Source organism: Terrapene carolina, unplaced genomic scaffold (genome assembly GCF_002925995.2).
Source record: "Terrapene carolina triunguis isolate 2854851 unplaced genomic scaffold, T_m_triunguis-2.0 Scaffold1007, whole genome shotgun sequence".
In the NCBI taxonomy this organism is placed as follows: Eukaryota; Metazoa; Chordata; order Testudines; family Emydidae; genus Terrapene; species Terrapene triunguis.
Genome location: NW_020665358.1, coordinates 50,356 through 59,796, shown reverse-complemented (window position 1 = coordinate 59,796; position 9,441 = coordinate 50,356). Strand labels below are relative to the sequence as shown.

Here is a 9,441-nt window from a genome sequence, read left to right as displayed (position 1 = left end):
ATATATATATATATATGGTAGCTGTTATTTTCTAATTCTATCAGTTAAAAAAGATCAGTATTTTTCTACCTTTCATAAAATGCCACAATGTTTTTAACATGGACATGTATTAAAAGGAAAGATGGATCCAATCTATACCCCAGATACTAACATCTCCAACTTTGAGTGTGTGTGGGGAAAGAGTTTGGAGGGTCAAAAACCCAAAATATGGACCCATATTTCATGACTGTAGTGGACTTAATCAAAAGCCAAGTCATGAACACATGTGAACTTGAGGGACTTTCAATTCTGGCTCTAGTTTCAATGGTTGTCTCTTTGGCCTTTCTCTAGTAAAAAGTAACTGGTATTGTTCTTTTAGCTTTTCCCAGTGATCCAGTCATTGAGATCAGCACACCCCTGAATGTTGGGGAAAAAGCCAGTGTCACCCGTATGGTTCCCAAAGTGTATCCTTCTGAGCACTTGAAGATGCAGCTGGAGAAAGATGGATCTGTTCTTGGCATGAAAGAGTTTTATGAGGAAGAAAGCACCGAAACCACAGAGACAAAAAGTCTCATTGACTTTTATCCCCACCTTTGAAGACATTGGGAAAGCGATTACTTGTGTGGCTGAATTACCAATTGATGAAATGGAATTTGAACCCAAGAAAAGAAAGACTTCACAGAGATTGAGTGTAAACTGTAAGTATATTTATATTAGGGGTTAAATTTTACATTAGGATTCATGGGCCAGGGCCACAAAGTTAGGGATATAAACACAAGTACTCCTGATCCACACTGGATCTCGCACTGACATCAGTGACTGTAGTGCACAAAGATCAAGGATAGGACATGGCCCTTAGGTCGTATAATCTCTGGGCACAGTCTTGTAATCCCTTCATGTGAAGAATAACCATTGACTTCAATGAGCGTTCTCCACATGGAGCGCCCTGGGTTATTAAAGTTAACTGTTGCATTCAGTAACGGTGGGGGGAAAGCTATGCACGTAAACCTTCAGAACCACCATTGTAGCTCATTCTTCTCTCCTTTTCTTTGGTAGCTGGAGCAGAATTCAGTCTGAATCAGAGAGAGCAATAACTGCCTAAGCAGAGGTGCTTTTTTGAAAAATTTCCCTTGAATGCCCATGTAATTCCCATTTTAGTCAATGGGATCCACATGCATATATCAGGGAGCAGAATTTGGCTCTAAGCAGTTCCTCCTGGAAAACCTCTAGTGTTGATTCCTCACTGAGCTCTCTGGGAAAATTGTTCCATTGTCCTATTTACATCACTGCTTTTGAAATGTTTCCCAATATCTGAAGTGTTTCCTTGAGATCATTTAGCCTCAGACATGGATCGCATGTGTCATTAACTTAGCTCATTGAGCTTTTCTCTTCTGTTTTCTTCAAGTTGGTCCTCAAAATGCCAACATCACTGTGTCTCCAAGCAATACAACCATGCAGGGGGAAACTCTGATGCTCACTTGTAGGACTACAAGTAATCCACCAGCAAGGATTGTTTGGGGGAAAAAGCTAGAGGATTCAAGCGTACAGCACATCATAGACAATGACACCCTTATCATTCCACATGCCCAGATGAGTGATTCTGGGCTGTTCATCTGTGAAGCCATAAATGACGCAACAAATAAAACAGAGAGAACAACTGTGGTCATTTCTGTACAAGGTATGAGCCTGTAAGAGTTTGACTTGTCTGGTTCTATGAAGCATAGTATTTCAACTGATCTACAGGTGACTCCTGAATGAACAAGAGAGTGGGGACTCTGAAATAATGGAACTGGGAAATGTCAGGGTCCTCACTGCTGTATATTCAGGAGTCAACTGTAGATATGCTACTGCTACTCAGGAGTCACGTTTGTCATTTCAAGGTCTGATTTTTCTCTCATTACAGTGCCTGATGTTTAACTGCATCTCTCTTTTTACTCTCAAGCTCAGATAAACATATACATAGTTCCCCCAGTCAATGGCCCATGTCCTCTGGGTGATTTACCCAACCCACATTTAAGGGTGCCCTCTGAAATGGGCACTTAAGAGCCTCTCTAGCTCCATGTGAATATGCTAGTCCCCTAAACGTGTAAGGGACAATAACCTCCGTTAAGACTGGAATGCCACGATTCACGTAGCTGTGTGAGGCACATTGCCCAGGAGCCCTGTGCTGCTCCCAAAATCTGCCAGGTAATTATGTTTCCAGGTGGTTTGTGTATGCAGCCAGGCTGCCAACATATGTGACTTTGTATTATGAAACCTGCTGAGCCATCTGACATTTAAATACATTTTGTGTCAAATGTTATCTTTGAAATCTATGAATTTATGAGCTCAGAATAGTCTTTTAGAGACCATTTCTTCCAGCAAACTTAAAATATGATGAATTATAGATGTCATCTGTTATCTGCTTCATTGACTACCTCTTTGAAATCTCACCTGAAAATCAATCTTTTCACCTGTCCCTATGCCTTTTAATTAAATTCTCCTTTTCCTTATTGTAATTGTATTACATAAGAACATAAGAACGCCCGTACTGGGTCAGACTAAAGGTCCATATAGCCCAGTATCCTGTCTACCGACAGTGGCCAATGCCAGGTGCCCCAGAGAGAGTGAACCTAACAGGTAATGATCAAGTGATCTCTCTCCTGCCATCCATCTCCACCCTCTGACAAACAGAGTCTAGGGACACCATTCCTTACCCATCCTGGCTAATAGCCATTAATGGACTTAACCTCCATGAATTTATCCAGTTCTCTTTTATACAATTCTGTGATGACAGGCCTAGTCCTGTAGGTCCTGCCTTTGGCAAAACTCAAATTCAGATTCAGTCTCTGAAAAAGAATTGCAGGATCATTCCCTATAATATTCATTTGTTTACTTAAAATATAAGATTGTTGCCAAGACACCTAGGTGCATTGCATCAATCAAAGCAATCAGACAATGACAAGTCAGAGTCCCTTGCTTCACCATTATTTATTCATTCTTTTTCAACCCTATACAGCACTATTAGGAAATTTCATAATGTGATTCACATGTCTGACGGGAGGTGGACAGATCCCTGCGCACCCAAGGAACTCATTGCAGGATCAGGACCCAGTTTGGTACTTACAATTGACTGCAGGCACAAATCTGACAATGTAGGGGGTCTGCCACTTCCTTGCAGGCACAAATGAAATATATCATAATCTATCTTCTATTTGTGGATACAAATCCAGGGGTTTAAATATCCAAATTTTACATTTCTGCCCACAGTTAATTTTGGGTACAAAATTAGAGTTGTTTTTTTTTAAATGGCTATACATGTTAAACTTCAGATGTATGAAAAGGATATTAATCATAGATTCCAAATTGATAATTACAGACACTCAATAAGGTGCAACTTGGTCATTTCATTTTTCCTTTTCAATTCATTCAAGTCTTAGCCTATCGAGACTGCAGTTACTCAGACACCACTTGTCTCTTTGGATTGGTAGTGTTAGCCATTATATACAATGGTACAATTTTTTTATTAACATTATTATTCCTACAGGTAGTCCCCAAAGGCCTCAATCCAGATCAGGGAGCAAAAGGAATTCAAGATGGTTCCTCAGGCCTCACCCACATTCTTAAAACCCAGTATTACGTTGGTAACTGTTTCTTCTTTAATAGAAAGGCCTTCCCTCTTTGCATGCAGGGGTGCCAAGAATTACAGAGCTCTCCATACAACCCTCCACAGCTGTTCAAGAAGGAGATAATGTTACCATCCTGTGTTCTGTTGAAAGCAACCCTGCTGCCAGGATTGTCTTAAGGAGAAAATTAGACAGTGAAGACACTGTGCTTTACAGCGAGGATGGAGTTGTCCATATCTCAAGTGTGACGTTCCTAAATGCAGGAAACTACGAATGTGAAGCATAGAATGCACTGGGGGAAACCAAAACGGCATCAGAACTTAGTGTGGGATGTAAGTGCATATTATGCATTTCCTATGACCCAATAAAATAGTTCTTTCTGTGAACTGCTCATCATTTACTTCGTCGCTGGATATAATCCTCAAAACAAACCCAAGTCTAAGGCCTGGTCTACACTAACCCCCCAAGTCGAACTAAGGTACGCAACTTCAGCTACGTGAATAACGTAGCTGAAGTTGACATACCTTAGTTCGAACTTACCGCGGTTCAGACGCGGTCCACACGCGGCAGGCAGGCTCCCCGTCGACTCTGCGGTACTCCTCTCGCCGAGCTGGAGTACCACAGTCGACGGCGAGCACTTCCTGGTTCGACTTATCGTGTCCAGACCAGACGCGATAAGTCGAACCCAGAACTTCGATCCCCAGCCGCCGAACTAGCGGCTGGGTGTAGACCAGCCCTAAGAAATGAACTGAGCCTGTTACGAACAGCCCATAGTAAGGGGAGACCTGGAGCAGCCCATTATCTCTTTAAGACAGAATGCCCCCTGGAACTCCACAGCTGACCTGGGAGGGGTACCATAATTTAGATGCAGTCTACTCCTCCCTCCCAGTGTGGCTGGCCAGAATGAAGTGCAGAACAGAGCCATGTTTCTGCCTACTCTCTGGTCTACCCCACCCACTTTTTGGTGAGTTGCTCCCTGGGGGGAAGTAATACAGTCACATCCTCTGCAGTCCCCTGAGCACAGGGGCTGTGAATGAGTGGCCCTTATAGGGGCTGTACAAAAGGAGAGGGTGCAGTGCCTAAGGGCTAGTCCCCATTTAGCCCTCAGAGTGATGGCAGTCTCAGGTCAAGGACTGAGTGGGGATTGAGACTGTACTGCCCTCCCATCCATATAAACAGACCCTCTTGGTCAGGACTGAGGCACATTGGCTAAGGAGGGCTTGCACTGAAACTCAAAAGCTATCTGTGCTGTATTTGATTTGAGGATAAATAGAGGATTTCAGTGTCCAGGGCTGACAATCTAGCACCTAATAAAGAACCCTCTCTTTGCTCCTGTTATTAATAACTAACAATGGATCCTTTGTTTTAGATGGATCAAGAAATACGACGGTCTCTGTCACCCCCTCCACCACAGTGAAAGAAGGGGGAGCTGTGACAATGACATGTACCAGCTATGGTAATCCAGCTCCAAAGATCTCCTGGACAAAGTATTTGATCAGTGGAGAGTTGCAGTTTCTTTCTGAAGATGCAACTTTAACTATACATAACGTAAAGGCTGAAGACTTGGGGCTTTATGAGTGTGAGGGAGGTAACCAGTTTGGAACAGAGGAAAAAACTGTGGACTTAATTGTTCAAGGCACGTTGTGATAAATGAAGGGGGCAGGGGGCGGGGGGGAAAGCTCTGCTTTGGACACCCAGCCAGCCAGTTAGCTGTAAAATCCCTCTTGGTAGCTGTTCTCTGCTTGCTTTACCTGTAAAGCAGTGGGTCTCAAACTTTTTTATTGGTGACCCCTTTCACACAGCAAGCCTCTGAGTGCGACACCCCTAATAAATTAAACACACCTTTTAATATATTTAACACCATTATAAATGCTGGAGGCAAGCGGGGTTTGGGGTGGAGGTTGACAGCTTGCGACCCCCCATGTAATAATCTCGCGACCCCCTGAGGGGACCTGACCCCCAGTTTGAGAACACCTGCTGTAAAGAGTTAAAAAAGTCCCCCAGGTAAAGAAAAGGACACCTGACCAAAAGAGCCAATGGGAAGGCTAGAACTTTTTAAAATTGGGAAGGAAACTTTCCCTTTGTATCTGTGGTTGCTCTCTCTGGGCTGAAGAGATGGGGCAGCAGGAATGCTGTGTAAAGTTTGAACCAGATATGAAAGTGATCAGATCCTATCTAGAACTACTTTTAACAACCCAAATATGTAAGTAAATTGGCAATGTTTAGAAAGACACAATTAGATTTATTTTTTAAGGCTTGTGGACTCCTCTGTGCTAACCTAGATGCTTTTGTTCGCCTGTAACCTTTAAGCTGAACCCCCAAGAAAGCTATTTTGGGAGCTTAATTTTTGGAATTGCTCTTTTACAAAATCTAGCAAAAGCCTAAAATCCAGATGTATTTTCTTCCTTTTTGTTTTTAATAAAATTTACCTTTTTTAAGAATAGAATTTGGATTGTTGTGTCCTAAGAGGTTTGTGCCTATACTCTTTGATTTGCTGGTAGCAACAGCTAATTTCCTCTTTTTCCCTCAGCTCTTCCCTGGTGGGGGGAGGGGAGGAATGAAAAGACTTGAGGGTACCCCACAGGGAGGAATTCCCAAGTGCTCCTTCCTGGGTCCAAGGGGTTTTTTTGCATTTGGGTGGTGGCAGCGTTTACCAAGCCAAGGTCAGAGAAAAGCTGTAACCTTGGGAGTTTAATACAAGCCTGGAGTGGCCAGTATTAATTTTTAAAATCCTTGTGGGCCCCCACCTTCTGTACTTGAAGTGCCAAAGTGGGGTTTCAGCCTTGACATGGTGGCAGTGGTGGGCGATGCTTTAAATGTAATGAGCTGGGGCATATGAAGGCCAACTGCCCCAAGAGCACCAGCTGACTACAACTCATCACCCCAGAGTCCCACCAAGAGCCTTCAGGCTCAGATGTCTCGCAAATACCCCCAGAGCAAAGGGAAACTGAGTGTGGGCGGGAGGAAGATTACTGCGTGGAGAGACACTGGAGCACAGGTGTCAGCTATCCACCAATCCCCGGTGGACCCCAAATTCAATGACCCAGAGGCCAAGGTGACGGTGCAACCCCTTAAGGCCAACTCTTTTAACTTGCCTGTAGCCAGGTTGCCTGTCCAGTACAAGGGCTGGTCAGGAATATGGACTTTTGAAGTCTATGACGATTATCCCATTCCCATGCTGCTGGGAGAAGACTTAGCCAACCACGTGAGGCTAACAAAAAGAGTGGAGGTGGTAACGCACAGCCAGGCTAAACAGGCCTCCACACCTAACTCCATTCCTGAGCCTCCTATAAGAGCCCAGTCTGTGTCCCCAGATACCACAGGCCTGGGGACCCAGCCAGAGGCGGTGAAACCAGACCCCAGACCAGAGTCTATGGCAGCAGTTGTAAATCCAGTTCCTGGAACCCAGCCAGAACCAGCCCAAGGATTGGAACTGGTGGAGCAGTCAGCACCAAAGCCCATGCTTGCAACCCCACCAGAGTCAGGGGAGCCAGCACCAAAGGACGCCACAGAGCCTGCACCTGCACCAGCAACTAACCCGGCGCAAGAGGTTCAACCGGAGCCTGAAATACCACCTAGTGCACCAGCGGAGAGCGGTTCACAGTCAACGGAAACCACCCCATCACCTGCATCACTTCCAGTGGGACCAAGCCCAAGTCCATAACCCAGCGAGGAACTAATGTCTCCAGCATCAAGGGAGCAGTTCCAGGCAGAGCAGGAAGCAGATGAGAGACTCAAGGGAGCTTGGACGGTGGCACGGAGCAACCCGCCACCTCTCAGCTCTTCTAATAGGTCCAGGTTTGTTATAGAAGGAGGACTCTTATACAAGGAGACCCTTTCTGGTGGGCACAAGGAAGACTGGCATCCTCAGAGACAGTTGGTAGTTCCAACTAAGTATAGCTAAACTTATTTGTAATTACTTACTCCTATGCTCTCCAAGCAAAATGTAAGTATAAATGAGAGCAAAATTTACATAGAAGAGAAGTAATTACATTTATAGCTAAAGTTTGATTTTGTGTTCCTATAGAAACCCTCAACAGAGTTAGATTTTTGGTAGGTCTTAGCATTACCTGATCTGCTGTTCCCTCCAGTACTACTGGGAATCACAGTTCCTGTTCTATGTTTCCAAGTTGCAGCTGATTACTTGGATTTCCTTCAGCACTCCAGGAGTGGCTTGTTCCGTGAATGTGTTAAATTCAGAGAAGTAAAGAGGTGAACATTTCATCTTGGTTGCTGGTCACTTTTGCTTGTCATCTTGGTTGCTGGTCAGTATGGTTGCTGGTCACTTTTGAAGAAGGAGAAAGTGTATTTGTATGTAGTTTTTTAATCTGCAAATATAGCCTATTAATTATATAGGATCTCTGGCAGTTTAAAAAATGGTTTGTTTTATTAATATTTCAGTTACCCTTTGTTTGTTTTTTGCTCTTTGCCCAAAAAACATAATATGAAGGAACCACATGGGCATAGTGTGTGTGTGTGTGGGGGGGGGGGGGTCTACGTGATTGTATATACTAAATATACAAACACCTGGAAGGCCTAGCTACATATATACAGTGATCCTCTGGCTGGTTTCGAAAACATTGCACACAGTGAACACTACTAGAGGGATCATAAACTATATAAAGGAACACTACTTATTCCTATGCATTACTCCCTCAAAGTACAGTTAGACTTTGGTGCAAAGTGCATGAACCTGAGCTTGCAACCAGATTTCTGTAATGTTCTTTGTACATTTAACATCTCGTATGATATGATGTCTTGATATCCCTAAGAGCACCAAACCAGGTGGCCATTTCAGGTTTCATTTGGCAGCCTTCAGTTATTTTTATTAATATTTATAGCTATCATTTGATTTCATATTCCTACAGAGAGCTTCAACACAGTTAGATTTTTGGTAAGATCTTCGCCTCTACCTGATCTACTGTTTCCTCTGTCACCACTGGGAATTACAGTTCCTGTCCATGGTTCCAAGCTGCAGCTGTTCCATGAGTGTGATGAATTCTATGAAGTAATTATAGTTATTCTGTGAAGTAACCATATCTCAGGGTCAGTGTAGGGTTGTTACTGGTCACTTCTGAGTGAGGGGAAAGTATATTGTGTATAATTTTTAAATCTACAAATATATCTGATTAAAGGTTGTGGGTCTCAGGTAGTTTTGAAAAAAAAATGTTTTATTTTATAAAGTATTTCAGTTTCCCTTTAAATTGGAAATTGCTGATTATAAAATAGTGCTAAAAAATAATACCAGTAGAAGATTGCTGTATGTAATGTAAATGAGGACAGATTCATGTGCTCTGTACAGCCTTCCCCCATCTTCTCTCATTGAATACATGATACAGGATGATTGGAGGAACAGGAAGCAAAAACATATCCACTAACAAACTAAACAAGCATTTTCTTTATATTATAGGTCATAACTCTCGCTGAGTGAGTAGCTGATTTTTTGGTTCACTGGCTCTATTGAAATATTGAAAAAGAAATTGTTTCAGACTGAACCAAATTGTGGTTCAACCTCAAATCAAATATTTCATTTACATTCTCAAGTTTAACTCTTTTTAAAATACAATTGAGGTAAAATTCAAAACAAAAAGTTATTTTGAATCAGAAAATCAAAATGGTTTATTCTGAAAATGCTGAAATGAAAAGTTTAATTTTTTTTTCTGTTCTTTTTCCCAATCAATGAACCAAACAATTTGGTTAATTCGATGTGGCAAAATGTTTTGGTCAACTTAAATCTCCATTTTTCACCCAAAAATATTTTTGGTCAAAAAATTTCACCCAGCTCTAGATTCACAAATTCCAAGGCCAGAAGGGACCACTGTGATCATCTAGTCTGATCTCCTTTATAACACAGGCC

At 42.7% G+C, this 9,441-nt stretch overlaps 1 protein-coding gene across 1 annotated transcript; it reads left to right on the top strand.

The window, feature by feature from the left end:
* Window positions 1–358: 358 nt before the first annotated feature.
* LOC112108744 (vascular cell adhesion protein 1) lies at window positions 359–5,231 on the top strand (the record flags this gene model as incomplete). The annotated part of the gene is given in 5 exon segments (XM_026661327.2): window positions 359–554; window positions 556–677; window positions 1,385–1,657; window positions 3,650–3,916; window positions 4,954–5,231. Coding segments are annotated over 5 exon segments (1,136 nt in total), but the record flags the coding sequence as incomplete, so codon positions are not given.
* Between the last annotated feature and the right edge of the window lie 4,210 nt (window positions 5,232–9,441).